General features: G+C 38.8%; 1 protein-coding gene across 1 annotated transcript; it reads left to right on the top strand.

Moving 5' to 3' along the window:
• The first annotated feature begins 358 nt into the window (after positions 1-358).
• atg16l2 (ATG16 autophagy related 16-like 2 (S. cerevisiae)) lies at positions 359-22,078 on the top strand. The gene is made up of 18 exons (XM_066699125.1): positions 359-571; positions 1,871-1,940; positions 2,164-2,260; positions 3,320-3,393; positions 3,730-3,981; positions 4,586-4,651; positions 5,711-5,800; positions 5,933-5,986; positions 6,259-6,364; positions 7,018-7,123; positions 7,961-8,031; positions 8,522-8,593; positions 9,586-9,706; positions 10,213-10,318; positions 12,797-12,946; positions 13,804-13,851; positions 15,400-15,501; positions 16,306-22,078. The coding sequence occupies exons 1-18, from the start codon at positions 418-420 to the stop codon at positions 16,397-16,399; spliced, it is 1,833 nt and encodes a 610-aa protein (XP_066555222.1). The 5' UTR covers positions 359-417; the 3' UTR covers positions 16,400-22,078.
• Positions 22,079-22,670: the final 592 nt, after the last annotated feature.

The raw sequence follows: 22,670 nt of genomic DNA, 5'->3' as shown, positions 1-22,670 counted from the left end.
TAACGCAATACAGTATTGTACGAAATGTAAAGAATTAAAGTCAAATCCACAACATTATCAGATTAGTAACAGGGATCACGTTTGATGACTGAGCATGAATGTGATTAACATGCATAACCAACGACTTTCATAGGCCAAAGATCACAGTGCATGACTTTCACATTATGTACAAAAAACACATTGCTGAGATTCATACCCAACCAATATGGCCACCGGATGTGCATTATGCTGCGGCGTGTAGGACACAGAGCATATTGATGCAGTGACGCTGCGGGTCAGGCTGGCAGCAGGAGAGGAAAGTCGTCTGTGATTGGCTGTTCGCATTGTTGTCGATCCAGGGACGGCTTCGGCACTTCGCCATGACGTCATACGGAAGTACCCTGCACTGTTGGTCAATGTTGGCTCTCGCTGTGGACGATGGCCGCGTCTGAGACCTCAGAGTCGGCTAGAGCAGCGGAGAGGCTCGGCCCCACCACAAAGACCCCCGAAAGATGGAAACGTCACATTGTCCGGCAGCTGAATCATCGGGACAGATCTCAGAAATTAATGTTTCAGGATGTCATAGGATCATGTATGTGATACCATCTATAATAACATATATGTATAATGTATAGATATGTATACATCTGCATATATCATATATATGTATAGTACTACATTATCAAGTATTTTCAGCGAGACGTCGATTTATATTTGCTTTTTTCACTACTTAACTGTATTATATCTCTCACCGATTTTATGTAATGCAACAGGTAGGCAAACGCTCACGAAGTCCAAATGCACGAACTAATGATTATAGTCTGATGATGAAAATGTGGTACTTCAGATTTATCCTAGAAAAGCATCAGCTCAAGTTGATACTTTTAAGATGAAGATACTACAGAAATTATACGTATAAAGTAATAATAATAATAATAATACAGTAGATCTACTGTACGTACAGTTTGGATGCCTTCGCAAGATTTCCACCCATGTGTGTGATACTACAGTTTAAAATAAAAAACCCCTCTTGCTCATCGGGAATGACTTGATTGTAGGAATACAGCTGTTTGGGCAAATAACAAGTTTCACTACTAGAATTAGTTTTACAGTTACGAACAAGCTAAACTATTGACTATACATCACTGAACTGGTAGAAAAATCGGTTGGATAGTTTTGATTTGAATTATTTATCTAGATTGTTTATTTTGGGAAGCTTTTGAGGACGTTTTTACTACAACATCCTAAACACAGTGAAACAAATCAGTTGTTTTTTAACATTACTAAGCCCGCTAGCTAGCACGCAGGGTTATCCATTGGACTGTTGAATTTAGCAAATATTAGACATTCAGTCCTAACACAGGTACGTAAATTACCTATAGTAAGGAGATGTGTTTCCTCCACGGATATGTGACTTTTGTGGCAGTTTATTTATGAAGTGGATGTTGGAAATAAATAGTTAGTGGCTGTGCAGAGTCGCATAAATAAAATGTATATATTAATTAATTATGTATTGATTTATTTATTGGCAGGCGTCCTTATCCAGGAGGACTTACAAGATGCAAGAGCAATACAAAGTGCAATAATACAGTACAACAAATATACATATCAAACATAGTACAAAATATCTACATGTACTGGATTGTGTTATACAGACAATAAAATAACAACACACAGAGCATTCAATTATGTTCCTAACATGGAAACTGTAATATAGCACCTACATTAAATTGACATTTTTCTGCAAAGGACATACATCTACATCAGTCTTATTTACACAGGTTTGCTTGCAGGGCTTTAGCACAATATCTGTAAACTCTGTATGTGTTTATGATTGGTTATAATTCTAATATGTGCTTTTTTCTCCTCCGTTTCTCACCATGCGCTGTAGACATCAGGCTGCTGGAGAAGTCCCAGCAGAGGGCTCAAATCACACAAGGGCTTCTGGGCTCAGTGATGAGGTGTGTCTGAAGGCTTGTGTTAGCTCTCCTGGGCACACCAGAGGCCCCAGAGGTGTATATATACACAAATATGTGGAAATGCAGGTGAAATTAACAGGATCCAAAATATATCAGTCACTGTTTCCCAGTTTCCTTGATTAAACCAGGTTTTTGGGCCACTGGACTTTTTTTGGTAATTGGTAAATCCAATGTTCTCCTAACTCTTTAACCCTTTTCTAATCAGACCTGACATGACAAAGGCAACATCTGCGGATTCCCTGGACATAATGATCACCCGGCATGAACACCTTGTGACGGACCTGAAGAAGACCACTGGGGAGGTATGGGACACCACACCTGTTTAGCTTCCAAGCCTGGTGGACAGCAGATTAATTTGGCCTAGGTGCCTCATAATGTTAGCATGTTGTTCTTGCAAAACATAACAGTAGCGCATCTTAGCAGTAATTTTGTGAGATCACCTTAAGCAGCCATTGCCTTTTTGAAAATGAGAGTAATGACCCATTTGAGACAATAAGGTTTGAAAACGCACGGTAGTTTGAATGAGTTTCTGCTGAGTGCCGGCACCTTGGGAAGAATGCTGTTATGCTATTTCTTTGACCCAGACCTGAATCTAAAGTCAGGCAAGGGCTGTTGTCATTTGTGAGGAGAGGCTGACCTGCAACCAAGCAGTACTGTTCCACATGCAAAATATGAAGGGACTTTCTGTTGACAGATTGCCCTTGCCTCTCAGTGTGTCATGAGATCAGTGGTCATTTCCTCTGTGTGGGAGTGACACATTGTGCCAGACTGCAGTGATAACGGAGCAGGGGACACCTCTTTCACGAGATTAAAGGAACCTTCACCCCTACTTCACATTTTGGGCCTTTGATCCCTGGCCAACAACATGCTCCCTGTGAATAGCATTAAATTACTGCCACTGTATTACTTAGAATTTTATTATGTATTTTATTTGCTTGTTATATCACTCTACAGTCTGTAAGATTAACATTTGTGAGTTGCTGTGGGCTTGCCAAGTCAAACAGCACAGTTTGATTTGCATCAGCAATCAAATCACCCTGACTTGTGGCTCTATTAAAGTAGTTATATGCAATTTCATCTGATTTACATCACACTACTCCGGGGGATTCTCTTCATGATTCATAGTAACCAGTGGAAGTAGGCTGTTTGCTGGTAACTGACAAAATGGTGGACGCAAATCTGGACTGCATCCCTTTAGTTACAAAAAGAACAAACAAGAAGAATGAAAAATAATGAAATATAAAATCAACAACATCTGACATTTGTCTATATAGTATAAAGCAGACTGAAAATATGAATGAAAGCAACATTTATGGTGGTTTTGATATGTTAGGAATTACAAATGTGACTCTTGTTTCCAGCTGGCCTATCAGGTTATTGAACTTCAAAAGAAGATACAAATCAGAGACTCTGTACTGGAGGAGCAGCATGCCAGGTGAGTCAACTGAATCTGTTGACATTCTGCAGAATCTGTTGACATTCTTGCATCGGGGTCTAATCTGATTTTTATTTTAGCATGGTAATCATACGAAGACACTGTAGTAAAGTTGCAGGTACCATATAGCGCAACAAACTAATTGACTCTGAAACTACATAGGAACACACTTTTAATAGGAAACTCCATTTAGATTAAGATGATAAGTGTCAGTCACCCCAGTCACTGTCATTCCATACCTCTCCCAGAAAAGTCTCCAACACTGTTTTTTTTGGAGTGCTGTGGTCCACCTTATTTCCAACAGCTGTTGACATTTGCTGTCTCTGGGGAGTTCAGGATGTTTGAGCTGAAGAGCCGCCTGGGGGTGGTGGAGTCGGACTGGAGTGACCTTCAGTGCCGGGTAGAGGAGGTGCAGGAGGGGAACAGTGTCTTGAAGCAGGAATACGACACCCTGCTGGAGCAGCACCGGGACATGGACGAGACGTTCCGCCGGGAGAAGGTGCAGGGCTCAGAGTTGCTGGAGGACATCATCAAGGGGAAGGAGCTGGCCGCCGCGCAGATGAATAACAAGAACGAGAAGAGAGTACGGTGAGTGTCTGGAGTGTATGTGTAGATTGTCAGAACACACCGCAGGTATCGGCTACCTATCACAGTTCAAGACTCGCGTACAGCAGCCGAGAGACAGGTATATCCTATAAAGTTGGTTCTGTTGTTGTTTATTTTGGTCTGGGAACATCTGGTTGTCAGATTAAATGTGTTATTCAAGTAAAACTAGTTTCCAAAGTGAAATTCCTATGCATAAATACAAAAAATGCCCAGGTTGCCTTTAGGTTGTAGAAGCCAGAATCGTGTCATACAATTCAGGAATAGAATCTTGGCTGGTGGAACACTAATAGGGAATTGCCACAATGTGTGTCACAGGGTTCACTGCAATTCAGAAAGGATATAAGAGGAAGTACATGTAGGACTTCTCTACTTTAACCTGTCACTGTACATTGTTCCTCCATCTGTATATTATCTGTGAAATGACAGGGAACTCAAATACCAAGGAAAGGTCACTAAAGTTCTCTATCTTCTTTTATTTTGTCTAACTTGGGACAGTACCTGCATGTTTATGCTGGTGTATCTGCAGGGGCTGTGCAGCCCTCCGCTCATAAATAAATGAACGTATACTTCTCTCCTAATATTACAGAGCAAGAGAAGCCACTCTGAAAAAGGAACTTGAGACCGCTGTGAAGAGGAAAGTGAATATAGACGTGTAAGTGTCCTGAAGCTGCCAACACAATTCCCTGTTCTCTTTTGACAGTAATGACACCAGGGATGTAGTGCAAAACTATGTTGGTTTGTAAAACCTTAAAAGGCCTAAAACTGCACTGACACTGCATTCCCATCCAATAAAAACATAACTTTTCACTTTGTTTGTAGTCATATCAGAGGAGGGGCTGTGATGGTCAAGTAGCTTACGGGTTGCGAGACTCTGCTACTGTACTCCGCTTTTGACGTTCCCAGTAAATGCATTTTTGTCGTTGCTGTTCTTAGGTTTAAGTCCTCCTTGGTGGATGCAGTTTAGTATCCCCTAAAAGAAATTTAATCGGCTGCTTTACTCACTTAAAATGCTATCTTCAATCTCATTGTCGAGTGTGCATTACTCACTGGCTGTGGAAACCATAATAATGATAATAAAGGTAATAATAATAATAATGCCAAAAACAAAATGAAAATTAAACAGGGCACCCAAGTTACAGCAATCAGCAAGTTGTGCAGTAAGATAAGTCGTTGACTCTGACTTTGTGAAGTCAAATGGAAACAGAGCAGGTGCCAGGGAGAATCGTAATTGGCCTCCTGTGAGGAATTAACCTGTAAAACAGTCTAACACAAAGCCTGAGGTAATTATTAGGTAAAAGCCAGGAGGGAGGTGTCTGGGTCCCCAAGGTTGTAGGTGTTCATTTCAAAGGCTGTTTGCAAGCTGGGACTGAAAAGTGTTAATTGGAAAGTGGCTAATCCCCCTCCGGGCATTCTGAAATAATTGACTTGATTTATTAACGTCAGCAGTAAGCCAGTTTTTAAACATAAAACCAGGATACAGATGGAAAATCCATCAAGATATAAAGAAAAAATTATCAAAATTTATATCAACATATCCGTTTCAAGAAGGATACAAACCATACCTTGAAAAAAACAAGAACAATAAGCACAATGTCTACTTCAGTTCAGTTCAGTACAGGTTATTTTGCCATCTTATAAGGGGTGTAATTGTATGATTGTCTCTTGAACAAGAATGTGATTTATTATAATATTACTTATTATTTTTGTTAAGTGGTTTTGGAAATCTGATGCCCACCAAAGCAGCAGCTGAAAAGGGAGAGTTCAGAGAAAAAACAGACAGGCGACCGACAAGATCCATTAGGTGAGAAACATGTACATGAATCTGCCTGCCTGTGTGCTGTATAAATGTAATTGTTTGAGGGACATGGATACATTTGTGTACATGCTTTTTGTTATTCACACATTTCAAACTTGGCTTGGTATCTCGTTCCAGATCAGCCTCGGTCACCTCACCTAGGATTTTAGATTCCATTAAGGAGCTTTTTGAGTAAGTCTCATTGTTTGGACTTTTTTTTGTTGCTTTGCTTTTCTTTCTTCCTCGTTGGTTACTGTTACAGTCGCTGACAAATTCAAATAGCTGTCATAGTCTTTGCTTCTGCCTGTTGCTGACCTTCTCTGTTGATCTCATCTAAATGTCCTTCAAGAGCAAATCAGATTGCTATGCACAAAAAGGTGTAGCTGAGTAATAAGCTATTTAGCACCAGCTCCTCTCAGTGAAACCCTCTTGTCAATCAGAGTTTATCGCTCGTGCCGTTTCAGGATCCGCAAGCGAGGGAGCTCTGTCAGCAGTGTGGAGGAAGACCTGTATTTGCCTGCTGGGGTGTGTGTTGTAGCCAGGGTACCTGCCAGAGCACTACACATCCTGGTAAGAACAACGACTACAAACAGTTAATTAGGCAGTCAGGCCGTTGTCAGTCTTGCCTCATCTCGCCCTTGTTGCCAGCACTGTATGCATCAAGATTTAATTTATTTTCTGTCTATCGAGCTGTCTGTCTGTCAGTTTATTTGTTGTGCCTCTGCTATGTCATGTAGTTCTGTTCAGATACAGACGGGTCACACACCTGCAGACCGAAAGGTGACAGACAGATAATTTCACAGCCGAGCACTAGCACTAACATTTTGAATCGTACTGCCTGCGTGATTTTCTCTCTGGTGCTCGGCCTGGCAGTAAGACAAAATGCCCTCTCTGTCTCTGTGACAGTGCAACTTTGTTAGTGTGCATTGCTCTGGCACAGAAAGGCATTGTACGTAGTTTGGGTCCTTTGGATTGTAGACACAAGGCATGGGGAACCAGGACTGCGGTACGTGAGTTTCAGTTCCTCATTTTCCTGCTTTTGGTATCAACACGATGCCCACATCCTCGCACACACAGTGACTCTGCAGGATACCCTGAAATCATGCATTGGGAAATGTGTTTGAGATGTCTGACACTTAAAAAAACAGTACCCCAGTGATAATTCACACACATCTAGGAGATGTGAACTTCCTGCATTCAAGTGTCTGCCTCTTTCCTTTTAGGACGCCCATGAACTGGGAATCAATGCAGTGAAATTCAGCCCTAATTCTAAGCTGCTGGCTACAGGGGGTACCGACAGAGTCATCAAGCTCTGGGATGTAAGAGCAGGTAAACGATTTTCAGTGGAATCCGATTATGAGGCTAAAAAGTGAGGGCCTCAGAGGGTACCGACAAAATTAAATCAGCACTTGGGTTTAAAGTGCTGTGGGTTTGGATTAATTGGTATTGATTAAAAAAAAAGACCAGGCTATGGATACCTCTGAAATAAAACACATAAAGTATTAAAACAATAATAATGATCGCATTTTTCAGGTCATCAAAGCTATAATGCACATTATGGATTAACAGTCCTTTCCTGATTTGCAACTCTTCGATTTACCAGCAGATGACAGCAAAACCCAACAGATGGTTATGATGTTGACACTGTTACGCATCACCCCCTCCTCTTGCACGTCAGTTGTGCTTTTATTTTGTGATGGGGGATTATTCTCTGTGCGATTTACTGTAAAGTGCACTCTTAATATCTATTATATCCTTTTTATTAGCGTTCATGTTTCATTGTCCTTATGATGGTACTAATCTGTCCGAATAAAGAGTCTGATTTCCTTTATATGCAAGATAATTGTATAAGTCCTTACAGATTTAATATCTGGAGCTTTATAACAATCATAATAATAATAACTTAAGTAATTTCTATTATTGTATTAGCTATTAGAATTGGCAAACACCTATTAGGGTCACAGATTTTCTCTGATGAACAGAAGACAACAAGTTGCATAGTGTAACTCCAGCCAAGTCGTAGCAAATCATCTGTATATCCACATTATTTATTCCATTATATAATCACATTCTGTTTTAGTAGTATTTCTGCATAGTGATTCTATCTGTTGTTGTCGTTGTTATTTGTTTTCTGTTGTTATGTGCAACACATTGCTTTGTCTACAGGCAGGCTGATCAGCCGAGGAACACTAGAGGGCAGCAATGGGGGAATTACAAGTATAGAGTTTGACCCAACAGTAAGTTAAAACAGATTTTCCTGATAACTACACCCCCTGCCGCCAACCATCTTTTGCTCTCTCTCTCTCTCTCTCTCTCTCTCTCTCTCTCTCTCTCTCTCTCTCTCTCACACACACACACACATACGATTCTGCAGTTGTTCAATTAACTGATTGGCTGATTATGTAGAGGGGATTACTCTGTAAATTAATTGGTGGATTTTCTCTCCTGATGAAGATGGAAAAGCCCCGGGGAATCAAACCTTTACAGTACAGTAGACAGCCAAATTACTTTACATTTTTTACATGTCATTGTTATTCAGCAGAGCAGGGTGGTTAAGGATGAGCTACAATTATGAGAAGGGTTATCGTTGCTGCAGAATTAAATCAACTATATTTCTACTCTTAGATCTTCCAACATGCATCCAACCCTTGCACAGATTAGAACTTTTTTCAAGGAATTGAACAAATGTTGTGAACACATTTACAAGCAACCTTTCCTTCATTTTAGGGGACCAAGATTTTAGCTGCATCGTATGACAAGTCTGCCCTTTTTTGGAAACTGGATGAGTGTGCACCAAAGGTACTTGAATGTAACTCCTGATATACATACCAAATAAAGGGATTATCTCCCCCAGACTTTTGATTTGCACAAGACTACAATTGTACAAGTTTTAACGATGCCTGACAGTGTGCAAAAGATCAGTATGTTTTGCACATTTTGGTTTGTTCTCCAAGGAATATCAAATTAAATACACATTTCTACAAACTCCGTTTCCTTAGTGTTAGTTAGTGTTAAAGAATCTCTTGAAATTATTTACAGATTCATCAAGGTGATTAAAGTAATCTTTAGATTATTAATCAATGAATACTTTAATTAAGCAGAGTGCATGGCCACCTTGTGTCGGGAGGAATGAAGTGCAGCGTTAGAAAGCAGGTCGCCTAAAATGCAGGGCCCTACTTAAGAGACTGTTAATTCATGGTTTAATCTATACAGATCATTCTCCTTTTTTTCTTGAATTACAGCCAGGCAACTAACTTAGTTTTTTCTATATTTTCAAAATTGACTTTAACCTTTAGCTGATATTCTCATATTTGGAGACAGAAAATACCTCTTCTGGGGTGAAACTGGATCTTTTTAGGCAACAGCATGTAATTTGAACAAGCATGCGTGGATAATAACCTTTCATATATTGATCCTGGGGGAAGATTAATACATAATGTTCATGTAATCCAATATGTAGTTCTTAATTCTGAAGATCAATATAAATAACACATTTCTAGGAAAAGGATGGATCTTCAGCTATGACTCACAACAGATGGGTCAAGAGAGCATTTGCCTCATGCTTGGTCTATTTGTCTATTATTTTGTTACGCTTTAGACTGAACATTTCTCAAACAAATCTTTAATATCTGGGAATTTGTTGTTCTGCCCCCCGTGTTGCCCACCTGTCCTAAGCACGACTGACCCTCATGTAAAGAGTTCTATCTATCCTAGCAGAATAAATCAGGCTTTCACATGCATCTAAAATTACAAAATGATCAAAAAAAACAATCTAACCTGTTGTTTTGCAGTTTACCTTGACGGGTCACTCACGCAAAGTGACGGCTGCCAAGTTCAAGTGCAGTCTGCGCCACGTGGTCACTGGCAGTGCGGACAGGACAGTGAAGCTCTGGGATCTGCAGCGGGCGGCCTGTGAGAATGGCTTTCCTTTCTGTTCACTGTGGATTGTGTTTGTACTGCAATAAATACATTCATTTTGAAAAATGACTATTTGCAGGGAGGATTTAAGTGATCTGGCTGCATGCAAAACCAAATTTACAAGCAGGTTTACTTGGAGCAGCACACCATACAATTTGTCTTTTGCCAAAATTAAAAAATGGGCTGCTGTGAACTGCCTCGTGTACATAGTCGCACAGTACATTGTCTTTTCCATTAGGGAGCAGAATAATGATCTGTAGAAGGCATTGGAAACAATTTTGCTATGTTGATTAACCTATCACTTGACATTTATTATTTGCTGGCCATGAAGGCCTGTCTTTGTGATCGTATTGTTTTGGCACTGCCAGCCGTTTCACTGGGTGTTATTGACTGGGAAGAGGTTATCATTTGGATGCTGTCAGCTTTATTTTATCACTTGTTATTATAAGGTCATCAGATTTGCATACTGATATTTTGTTTGATATTTTGCCCCCAACAAGGCACAAGGACCATAGATGTTTTATCCTACTGCAGTGATTTGGTGTGTTCAGAGTACTTCGTGGTCAGCGGACACTTTGACAAGAAGATTCGGTTCTGGGACAGCAGGTGAGATGGGAATAATGGTGCCCATGTTGTTGTCAGGATGGCAGTTTCCTTAAAATGTTCAGAAAAAAGAGGTTAAAAATTTCCATGGTCACCTTTAAATAGGCTTCAACGTGCACTGGTTCTGTGCACCATTAGACACGTGCCTGACACTGCTGTCATGGTGGTGCTCAATCTGAAATGCCACTCAGTCCAGCATTTTCACAGACACTCAGCTTAAACACAGCAGCCAATGATGTGCCATTTTGTTATGATTTTGAGCAGTTTCTCTAATCTCCACATTACCATGTCATGTGTTATCCTTTGTTGTGGATGAATGTGATGTTTCTGTTCTCTCTTAGGTTAATGTAAACAAGCTTTTTTATCACACATGGGATCTAGAAATTGTTCACAGCTGGTGCTCAGTTTGGTGTAGCATTGTAGCCTAGCACACACACCTTTTCATAGTGATAATATGGGTGTAAAAGCTTGTCTCTTGCCTTCTGTGGACGTCATGTGATGTGAATCCGTTAATTTAACTCTCATTCGGAAAACATTGATGATCCTTTTAGTAATTGCAAATACCACCCTTGGTGACTGAACAGTACCTGTTTTTTTTCAATAATATAATAAGTGGAAGTTGTAGTCATAAGTTAAAAGGTTTGATCTGGCAGGTTGTTTTAGAGTCTCTGAGTGCAGGAACTTGCCGTTGAAATTTTCCTCTGCTGAATATAGAGCGCAGCATAACTGGATTTTGTTTTTATAACATTCCAGAATTAAAGCCCCATTTTTATCCCTATATCTTCTCCAATCAGAAACAACGAGGTTGCATTAATTTAACACATTACTTTGGCTTTCTTCCCATAGATCGATAACTGAAATTAGCATGCACATCCCCAAGCCTTCCTAACCCTTGACATTTGACATTTTGCAGGATGAAATTTTGATTACTGAAAATGCTTTGAGGGGAGAAAACAATCTCAAGGCCATAGCTTATTTCCATTTTGATGCTTTGACGGGACATGAGTCTTTACTCTATAATGAAATGATTAAAGGGTACAGAATTGCATCCCAGGCACATTTACATCATATGAAAACTTGTACTTACTTCTATCAATACTGAAATTACTAACTAAATAAGAGGATATTTTTATTTATTTGGGTTACCATTATAATCAAGCCTTTGACACATGCGCAGTGATCAAATTACCTTACCGATACAGTTTCTTCAAATAATTCTATGTGTTCTTAAAATTATAAATTATTAAAAACATACCAGCTAATCTGTTCTTGAGAAAGCACTAACCATTGCTTTTTCTGTCATAATCTGCAGAGAAGCCTTGGGATTGAGTTCAGTGTGACCGTTTGGTAGTATTAGCCTCTGGGGTATGCAATGAAGTGTATGTACAATGTGAACATTGCAAATTAGGTCTATATAAAGCCCTGATTTAAAGCGTCTTGTCTCAGTGATCCAGCAGATCCAGCTACTGCCAATCTATAATTTCTCCACTGATGCCACATCCCAGTTTTATCTGTGGTGCATAAATCTTTTTATTTTATTTTTGTTTTTTGTCCAAGGAAGAATGTGCTATTTCATTTATGCAACACTACCAGTCCTTGACTCTCACTTTCAAAAGAATCTCAGTCCCTCTTCAATAGCAATTCCAAGCCACAGCCTGATGAATCGGTGCGTTCTGCTGTTGCCTAGCAACAATCGGCCCACATAATTATCTCTCCCCTTCTCCTGTAATGGGATTTTCTCTGTGTTATGACAGGTGAAAATGGCGGTGAAACCAATTTTTTCGATTTTGTTAAAGTTTTCCTTTTAATTTTTTTTCCCTCTAACAAAACACTCACATTATTGCCTCCCTATGGCAATTGTTCACAACCGAGGAGGGCCCATCTGCTTAGACATTGCAAATAGTTTCTGGTTGCTGGCTGTGTCACTAATAAATTGCAACTCAAATTAAGCCTCTGTGTGTGCATTGAGTTTGATAATGCAGAGCATTATCTGGAAAAGTTCCTGCATGAACTGAATGAATAGATTACAACATCACATGTCAAAGTAGGCAGAAATTTCTTTTTGCCCCAGATTAGTTTGAGAACCAGGAATAAAACAAACAAAACAAAACAATAACAAGAAAAATAAGACATTCCCCTGTTTTGGCTGCTCTGTTTTTAATTTTGTGTCTCATGCAAAAGCATGTGATTTCTATTAGAATGCTACATGTTTCTGCATACAGATTGCAAAAAACACATTTGCTTATTCTACAAATAAATGTGTATATTTTGTTTTTAATAAATATTTATTTGGTTTGGAAGTTGAAAGGGTCAAAAACTGACCTTCCCTCAATATGTTCTACCAAGATACAACAACCATCAAACATTTAAAAAAAAACTAAAAACACTCAATACAGTGATACTGAGGTGCTGTTCAAGACATCACAAAAGAGAAGGTTGTGCCATCTTCTCTGATTTTTCTTTTCTTCTGCTCTTTCCCAGATCTTCAAGCTGCACAAAGGAGGAAACCCTGCTGGGAAAGGTGACGTCACTGGACATGAGCCCTGACCACAGGCAGCTTCTCAGCTGCGTTCGAGACGAATGCCTCCAGGTTATTGACCTGAGAATGAGCAATGCCAGGAGTTCCTTCAGGTATTTCAGCTTGCCTGTGTTCTCCTGCGTGGCTGCGACACCCGCAAATGCCTACTTCCACTTTGGCAAACCTGAATTGCTTGTGTTCATATTGAAACCCATCTCTTACCCATTTTATGTTCTTAGAATTAAGCCAATGTGATCTTGAAAATAAATACATGCATGCTTTAAAGTGCAGTTAACAAAACATAACTAAGGAAAATTAATCTTTGCAGAGCATTACAATTCCTTCTCACTTTGCAATGGGGACTATGATCTTGATCTTCAAGCTGTTGCACACGTTGCATCCTGGATCACAGTTTTTATTAGGGAACCACCATTCACATGTCTGTTTGTTTGTTTGTTTGTTTTTTGCCTTCTGTAAAGCCTGATCCTGCTTTGAATAACACTCTTTATATATTGATGATAAATTGTCTTTGTTTAAGCTGAACAGAAGAATGGATTGGATGCCATGGTGAGCTACTATACCTCCAATCCAATAATTGCACTCTTCGTTTGGCTCATCACAAGCTTTATACTCATATTTAATTTTTTGTTTTTTTTCTCGTGTTCAGTGCAAATTATATTTTGAAGTAAAAATACTGTATAATGCTCCCGTAGTGCCAATGCATTTTATTTTGTCCTATTATTTTTGTAATGAGTCCCTTAATGAGCACACACACATCTCATTATTTCACTGATTTGGCATCTGAATGCATCTGAGGTATGTCCAGATGTCACCACCTCCTGCACACTCAATCCATTACTGCACAATTGGCTGTGTGCTCTCTTAGCATCTCTGTTTGTAGGTTTGTTTGCAATGATTCATGTGTCCAGTGAAATTGGGAAAACACATGTCACTGTACTTGTTCCCACAGAGCTGATGGATTCAAGTGTGGATCTGACAGCAGTAAGGCAATTTTTAGGTAAGTAAACACAATAGCATTGAATAATATGGTTGAAATAGCTATTATGGGTTGAAGTGAAAATCTGCAAACTAGTAAGATGCAGACCTTCATCAGAATTACACATAATCATTTGCATGGTGTGTCGGCAACCCACTTAGCATCGATACTGCTTATTCATAGCAGTATGTTGTTTGTGGTTATGTCATCAGGGTGTTTTTTCAAGGGATTATTTTAACTTCAGGTCGCATACTTCCAGTCACGTTTTTTAAAATCCCTTTACGTCAGTGAGGCTGTTGGGAACTGTGCAGTCTTGGTTGATACACATGTGACTACAAGACCACTGGACCTCCATGCAAATTAAGTGGCACCCTTATACTTGTTAAGGACCTTCCATTGCCCTAAGTCATGGTTTACAAAGATATGTCTTTTTGAGTAGTTTTTTTCCCTTTACTCTCTTTCTCTTACTTCCTTTGTGCTATTGCTTGAAATGCTATTTATCACTTACCTCGAATCCATTATGATGGCTTAGGATATTTAAGATCCTTGGTAGAAAGTGGATGTTGGCACCATCGTGACTCCCTGGCACTGGGGAGAGTTGTTCACTGGTATCACATCTGTTCTCTTTAAAGGTCAAGAGTATAATTGCACTCTTCAAATGTTTAAGTCAGCCATACTTATGACTGTGTGTAGATGTGCTAGTTCTCCCCTCCCCTCCCACAAACTGATCTCACTGTATCCCTCTTGTCTATGAACCTGACATTTTCTGTCAGCTTGAGAAGGAAAAGAGGCTTTCTTGCCGAGCAACTCATATATCTGATGACCCTAGAGAAGCAAAGGCTAGGCTGTTTCCATGACAACCAGCATGCTTTGGGGATTTTGGAAAGCCTGCCAGAACAGCAGGGCTGTAATTTGAGAAACATGAAGGGCAATCGTGGTCTTAACGTCTGTCTCCTCTGACATTTCTTCAATTTCATTTTCATGTTGTGGGGTGTGAGAGTCATAAGGCCCATTGAATATGACAAACTGAAGCATCCCCATCTCTTTCTTATTGCTCTATGTCTCACTTTGATGGTTAAGATCTTAGGTTTATTGACAATTCTAGTGTGGGGATTAAAAAAATAATTTCAAATAGCTTGGCACATACTTCAGAAGAAAGTATTGGTCATTTTGGAACAAAACCATACCTAGCAGACCCACTAGGTATGCTTCTCTTCATTTTTGTGAAGTAGGTCTATGTGCCAGGCTTTTTGAAATGATCACCTTTTTACTTAACTTCTACTAGTGTGATAAAAATAAATAAATGTTCTAAGGATCCCACAAGTTTGACAGGGTCTGACCGGAGTGAATACACCCGGTATTGTTCTCTGTAACGTGTTAAACTCTGGGATTTGGTTACATTAAACGACAATGACAATTCATGTTCAAGTCTGCAGGCAAACTAAACATGTCAAACTTAGTGTGACAGGGCAGGACGGTCATAGAGAAACTTGTGAAGAAGTTGTCATGGCAGTGTCATGCCACGGGCTAGAGTGTGATGTTTCTGGTGCACAACCCTTTTCTTTTTAGTCCTGATGGAAACTATGTGGCAGCTGGATCTGCTGATGGTGCTGTCTATATCTGGAATGTGAATTCGGGAAACCTGGAGACCTGCTTACCTGGGATGCACTGGTAAGGTTTCATTTGTCTTGCCAGCAGCTGTGGTACAAAGGGATATGGTCTACCCCTCTGCTTACAGCAACACTAATACAGATCAGCTATCTATTTATCTCTCTCTCTCTCTCTCTCTCTATATATATATATATATATATATATATATATATATATAAAATCCATGGAAAATTGCAACACCATCCGTGACATTTTGGCAAGGTTTTGTCAGTCCTGTGACTTCTTCACAGACTGCATTTCAGAATAGGGACCTCTCTGGAAGATAGCCAACCAAGCTTCAATTAAGTTTATTAGAAGTTCTCCTGCACTATCAAGAAAAACAGCAGATGTTTCATATTATTAGCTTATGTTTATGTTTGAAAGGGATTCACTTGCAACAGTTCAGCAAACCTATCTTATTGTCAAGGTACTGCAGTGCCAAGTTGAGTGTCCTTTTTTTGTTATGTTTTGTATATAATAACAATACTTATCATTGCACACAGAACACAGACGAGCATGTGACTGTGGGTTATAGTAGTTTTTATATAGAGTCTTTTTTGGAATATGCACATGATGTTTTTATTTCTATTTTTAAGTATTCTGCCTTTTTCAGTTTTAGTTTTTTTAATCGAGTAGACTGAAGCAGAGTCTCTAAACTGTCAAGCTGATAAACAGAGCTGCTTATTTGCAATGATACACTGCTATTATTCTGATAATGCTATAGTGTATTGTGGTGTCATCACATTGCTCACAAATGGCATGTCAGCGTGTAATTGAAGATAATGAAATGGATGTTCTCCTCTTACTTTCTTGCCCGTTTTCCAGCTCCTCGATAGATGCTGTGTCCTGGTCTCTGTCAGGGGAGTTTTTTGTTAGTGTGGACAAGAGCAGACGGGCTGTGCTGTGGAGTGACATATGATCCGTCCAACTCCTGATCTGGACTTTAGAGGGAAATTCACACACGAGTTCAGACACTCCTGGATGAATAGAAGGTCTCATCGTCACAAGTGACACACTTACCGTCACATAAAAGTGAACCAACATCAGAGTTGAGGTGGAAGGTACTGCAAACCACCTCTACCAGACTTCATAGGCCCTGGTTTGAGCCAGCTCCAATACAGTGTTTTCTAAAAAAAAAAAAAAAAAAGGGAAGACCTGGTGTTTTTTGGACAAAACCCTTTCAATCTTCCACTCCTGTGCCATAACTGTTTTGTGAAGTGCAACAGACGGCAAAGCGGAAAGGTATTATATCGGCGAAACAAAGTATAGATGTTGACGCTGCCGCAGTCCTTTGTGCGTGACTTGATTGCAGGTTGGCGCGTCTTATGCACAACGAATGGATATATCTGAAGACAGACCTTCCTTGCCACCATTTATTCTTGTTACTAATTCCATCTACAGTTACACACGTCTGCATTGTGGAAGACCAGAAAAATGCTTACATTGAATGTTCTTCTCCCTTCTGTCGCACTTTTGAGCACATTGCTTACTTGGAGTGCATATACCTTCCTACTGAGGGTAATGTTTACAGGAAGTGTTCTTTGCTGCCTTTAAAAAAATGCAGAGATGTCTTAATTTAGGATGTGAATTCCAATTTTCTCATGAGAGCTGTATTTAAACTCTGGAAAGCACACAGCGTAAATAAGTCTTTTAAAGACCTTTGTGCCCTTTGCTTTGAAAGCTGTAAAGAAAAGGAGAGAGTGATGTCTGTGATTATCTTCAAAGACTCCAGCTGTAAAATATGAGCATTATCCCTCTCCCTTTGCTCTATTGATAGTGTTATGGGGTTGTTATGACTCATGGAAGCAATATTCCAAGGCACTTACGCTGCTTTGATAATTATAAGTCTTTTTATTATAAGGCTTTGTAATAATTGGTCAGGTTCTTCTCCTTGAATTTGGTGTTGGAGGTTTATGTCGCTGTTGTTGCTGAAGTGCCTGGGAGGTGCCCTAACACAGCCTGTTAGTGCTAATACAATATAATCCCAAAGGAATTTTTGCATTTCTAGGATAACAATTCTTGTACAGGAAGACAATGCAAGAGTAATTTTGGTGCTTTTTCCACTCACAAACTCCACTATAATCTGTAAAACCAATACAGCCTTGCTCTCTGTAAACAGTCCTTCAGAACAGGGAAAATACGTAAACCTGATTTCATTATCCTGTGAGAGCTACAGTATTGTCATGATATAACACGACAGAGCTGCACAGCTGTTCTTTTCCCACCATTTCGTTTCCTCTCCCCAAAAAACTGTTTCCCTCATTAGATAATGACAAACAACTCTGTCAATATAATGATTAACATGTAGAAATTAAAATCTGGAGGAAATAACAAAACAAGAAGCACTTACAAATAAATACCTTCCTGTTTCTGTTGGAATTTGATTTAGAAAATGATGTACATGATTTAAGCCACTTTAATCTCCTGGTACATAGTGCTGTCTGTCCATTGGTAGGAATTATGGTCCTTTATTAGTTTATTTGGCTGTACAGTGCTCTTCCAGTTTCATATTGTGACAGACCAGTGTTCAGCTTTCCTAAAGCCCTGTTTACTTCTTTGGAGTCTCATTATCTTTTGATCAACTTCCTAATTGAGAAGAAAGGGAGGTACAAAGATGACTTCTTACTTGGAAAGCTTTATGCTATTACTACCAATACAGCAGGAAGGTAAAATGTATCAGGGACTGACAACTAAAATTTGGTTGTCCAATAGGGCAGGTGCCTTGAAATTGTACTTGCCCCTCAAAAAATACACCTGCTCGACTTTTTGCACAAAGATTATAAGCAGTGGTGGTGTATTGGTAAAATAAATGTACCGGAGAAGTCCCAATGGGAATTGTTGACCGATGGGACTGACGGAAGTTTGCTGAGTACCGAGTGCTTGTGTTCGGAAACAAATACTTTGTAGATTGCATGTCCATTTCCGATGTAATCAAATCAGCTGAGATGACATAGAATAAAATTTTCACTTGCCCCGTCGGGCATGTAATCTACCAAATAAGCCTGCCCAACAGAACTTGGAACCTGTGTCAAGCAGTCAGGCCATCCCTTATGTCGAACCATGTATATAAGAAATGTTCATTGCTGCTTCTGTTGCTGACTGGCCATGGCTCTTCTCGGATACTTAGTTGTACATAATTAAATCTGTTCTGTCTGTGTGGTTCTACGGACATAAATACACACTACACCCCCCAGGGGGCGAATGTAAAGAGCTGAAAAAGCTAAAGAAAGCATGAGTGGATCCGACAACCGTTCATTGCCGCACCAACTGAAATTGCAATGGATAAACTGATTCCTTTTACATCAACCTATCTCTGTGAAACTACTTTTTCTACACTTAGATTCATTAAACACAAACTACGGTCACGACTCACAAGCGTGGAAATCGGTTCTCGGATTATGCCATATCCAGTAATGGCCAATCAGAATAGAGGATTGTCAGGTAGCAGTGCTTCTTGGTAGTTTCAGATTAAACTACACAGCAGTTAATGTGAGGTGATGATTACAGTAAAATAAAGACATAATAGTGGGAAACGAGCTTGCCAGGAATCTCTGCTGCAATATTTTCAAAATGCATTAACAAACAAATTAAATGGCAGTAAGAAAAAATCAACGACTGAGGCCAATAGTGAAGAGACGACAACACTGCAGCTGGAGTCCATGGTTAAACATTGAGTTCAGGTAGGAGAAGAAAAACTATACACTTCCCTTGATCGTGCAGATGGTAATCTGGGATGTTGAGTGTAGACACGTTTCTACTTTTGTCTGTTTTAAAAAGTTGGCAACTGCAGAAATGTGTTAATTATTATTATTTTTTTTTTAACAAAGTCGCTATATATTATTTTTTAAATAACTGGTAAAATTGTATGAAATGGAAAGAGGGCATTATCATCATCTTTAACTACGTTTATTGATTCTGATTGGGGCTAATTTATGGATAATGTATTTTTAACCAAGAGTTTTAATGTCAGTAGAGTTGGCCTTGTTGGAACTGTATGCACATTATGGAGTTTGCTCAGGTCTTTCCTGTTCACTTAATTGAAAAATTGAATAAACTAGCTTGGTAGAAACTAGACTAAAAACACACAAACAGACATATATATATATATATATATGATACTCTCTGTATTTTTGCACTTATGTGTAAGTCGCCTTGGATAAGGGCGTCTGCCAAGAAATAAAAATAATAATAATAATATATATATATATATATATTTAAAAAAATGTTCCTTCACTTTCACGTCACTTTTGATTCATGTCTGCATTCATGTAACCAAAGACAGCTAATTTACATTCATCGTTCTCTGTGATGTGCAGTCCTGGCGACATTAACATTTCAAAAGAGCCTGTTTTTGAAACTTAAAAGGAATATCACAGAGCTACTTCAGATGAAAACCAATGCGAACACTACATAATACTGATATTTCAGTTCATTTGACTTTTTTAACTGTGTGCTGCTGTTCTATTTACATAATATTAACAGCACATTACTTTCCACACAGTGTGGGAGTACAAAACAAATATCAGGCAGTAAACAGTTGATCTAACGGGTGATTTATTTGTAGTTCTGTAAGTAAGGTGTCACAGGCAGGTCTGGAACCAAAATAACTTTAAATACTTCCAGGTTAGAACATGCATGAGTTTGGCAGTTTTGTCCCCTCTGTTTTGAATGATCTGAAATAAGCTCTTTGTTCATCCAAAAATAAAGTAAGAACTCAATGAGAAAGAGAGGTGTTAGATAGAGGACCTGTAGCATCTGAGTCCTCATACACTGAGTAAATTAGGAGTTAACAAGCCAAGGAAAATGAGTGCTTGCCTGCAGGAACCTGTCCTGGTGTTCACACACACCTTAATGGACGTGTGGTTAGGTACATTATATGTTACCTAATGGTTTTAAAAGTACAAAATAGACACTGAAATGCCGAAGAAATACATCTGCCTCTCTGTTAAGTAATCTCGTGGAGTATATTGTAATCTAGGAGGATTTGTTGTTTTTGTAGAAATCTTTTTTGTTTGTTTTAAATCCAACACCTTACAGTGTTAATAGTGTTTTGTATTATTATTGTAATAATATAATAATGATACTCTTGTAAATGGTGCATGTTTTAAAATGTTAACTTGTCTCATTTAGGCACTTCACTCATGATGTAATCATTTAATGTTTTCCTTATTCTCATATGTTCTGGTAACATTGTATTTGTTATGCATGTCCTGTAGTATTTTTTATTTTTGGGAGACAGTTTTGTTTTTTTGTTGTTATTTTGTGAAATGTATTTATTTCAGTAACTTACTGAAGGTGTTTGGACTTCCAGTTCATGGACAGCTCACCCTTCCTAGCTCATCCCAGGGTGAGACAGTTGGAATTCGATGGATAGTTTTCTATTCATAGTCTCTTAATCGGGAACAGTGCCTTTTCCATTTTATCCAGTGTGATAAACTGCATCGCCAAAGCAATTTTAAAATGTAATGGTTGCATTAATATTGCTGTACAGATCAGCATTCAACAAGCTGACACATAATGAAAAATTATCTGAATTATCATATAAAATATGAATTACACAGTTATACATGAAAGTATTCTGCATCTCAATTTATTATAGCAACTGGGATTATACATACAACTAAAAGGTTGCCATTTCTTTACCAATGACTGGGCTGCAATCTAAGTCTGCCCAATTGTTCCTGGAGAGCTGCAGCAAAGATTGCGGTCCCAGCAGGTTTTGCATTTAAGGAAAGGGAAATTCTACTAGAAGAGGAGGGTGGACTTAAGAGAAAATTAAATGTGATATAGATTTCCGTTGACAATATATACAAATATAGCATAAAAAGGGAACCATTGCAACATACTTGGGGGAAGTTTCCAGAAGATTTCCAAATAATTCATTACCTTTAATGTGTGAACTAAAGCACTTAAATCCTCTTGAAGCCCTCTGTTGCCTTTTCTTTGTTTGTTTTATTATTATTTATTTTGCATATATATTTGTTGTGAAGCAAAGGGAATATCTTTAACTTAACAAGAGAAGAAAGTAAATCCTTAACCTCACAAAGGGAACCTGCACTGTGCCTGTTTTGGGAAGGAAAGAGTTACTGTGGAGATATGTTTAGGCATGCAGTGCTAATCTTGCTAAACATGTGAAAATGATCATGCTTCTGACTCACATGATACTGACTAAAAGACCAGCACCAATTCATGGCAGGACATGCAATGTGGATGCAATTAAATAGTGGATCAAGAGCGCTCTCAGTCTTTGGCAGGCATGACTGGTGAAAATCTGCTGATGCAGGGCATTCTGCACACACACTCTGTGGTCAAATGCTAATGTTCACTTGCTCTTTAGTCATAAATAAATATTGTTTTTAATGTATGCCTTTTTGCTTTCCATAAAAGGCAAATGCTGTGTACACTGCTTTTACATGCTGCTTGTATCTCCAATCAAAGGTGCATCTTGATTGTGTATAGCAGCCAAGAAAAATCTTGACTTTGTATGATGTTATTCATTTTTATTGAAGTTTTCCTTAACTCTTACGTTTTGTATGTCTTTATATTGCACTTCCTTTGTATCTCCTTAATGAACAATACAATTTGAAAGCCACAGTGATCATTATCCTGCAATTACTACATAATGTGTCTTGTTTTGTACACTGAACTGATAACTGATAATTAGCAAAGAACAACTCTTTATGCACTGCAGGGACCTTCCTGATGGGTTTAGAAGGTTAAGCTTTGAAATTAGTGCTTTTGAAATGTCCTCTATTGGATCCTCTCTCTCCTCAGGGTGAAGTGCATGTACCTATCTTTTGGAACTGCAGTCATAACCAGCATGTGTTATGTTTTGTAAGTTGCCGTGGATAAGGGCGTCTGTAAATAAATAACTAAATAAATACCTTCCCTAAAAACAAACAAACAAACACAAATGTGACATTCAAACAAGAACATTTCTAATTTTCTGCTCTAGTGTTGCAGATAAGCTAATATCACTGCAGCAGACATATCTGAAGAAACATAAAAGAAAGGTTGTTGTCTATATCTTGTATATATTATCTTACTCCACATTATTATGCCTGACTGCAATCCAGAATACTGAGTATCTTTAATGGCTCTGAAAAGGGTCATTAACATAACTAAAAAGCTCCAGCACATTCATGGCACAGCTCTATGCCCAGCAGGAAAGCCAAGCATCCATTATGTGA

The sequence above is a fragment of the Amia ocellicauda genome, chromosome 3 (genome assembly GCF_036373705.1).
Source record: "Amia ocellicauda isolate fAmiCal2 chromosome 3, fAmiCal2.hap1, whole genome shotgun sequence".
Lineage (NCBI taxonomy): Eukaryota > Metazoa > Chordata > Actinopteri > Amiiformes > Amiidae > Amia > Amia ocellicauda.
Note: the sequence above shows the minus strand (reverse complement) of the source record. Positions and strands in the feature narration are given on the sequence as shown.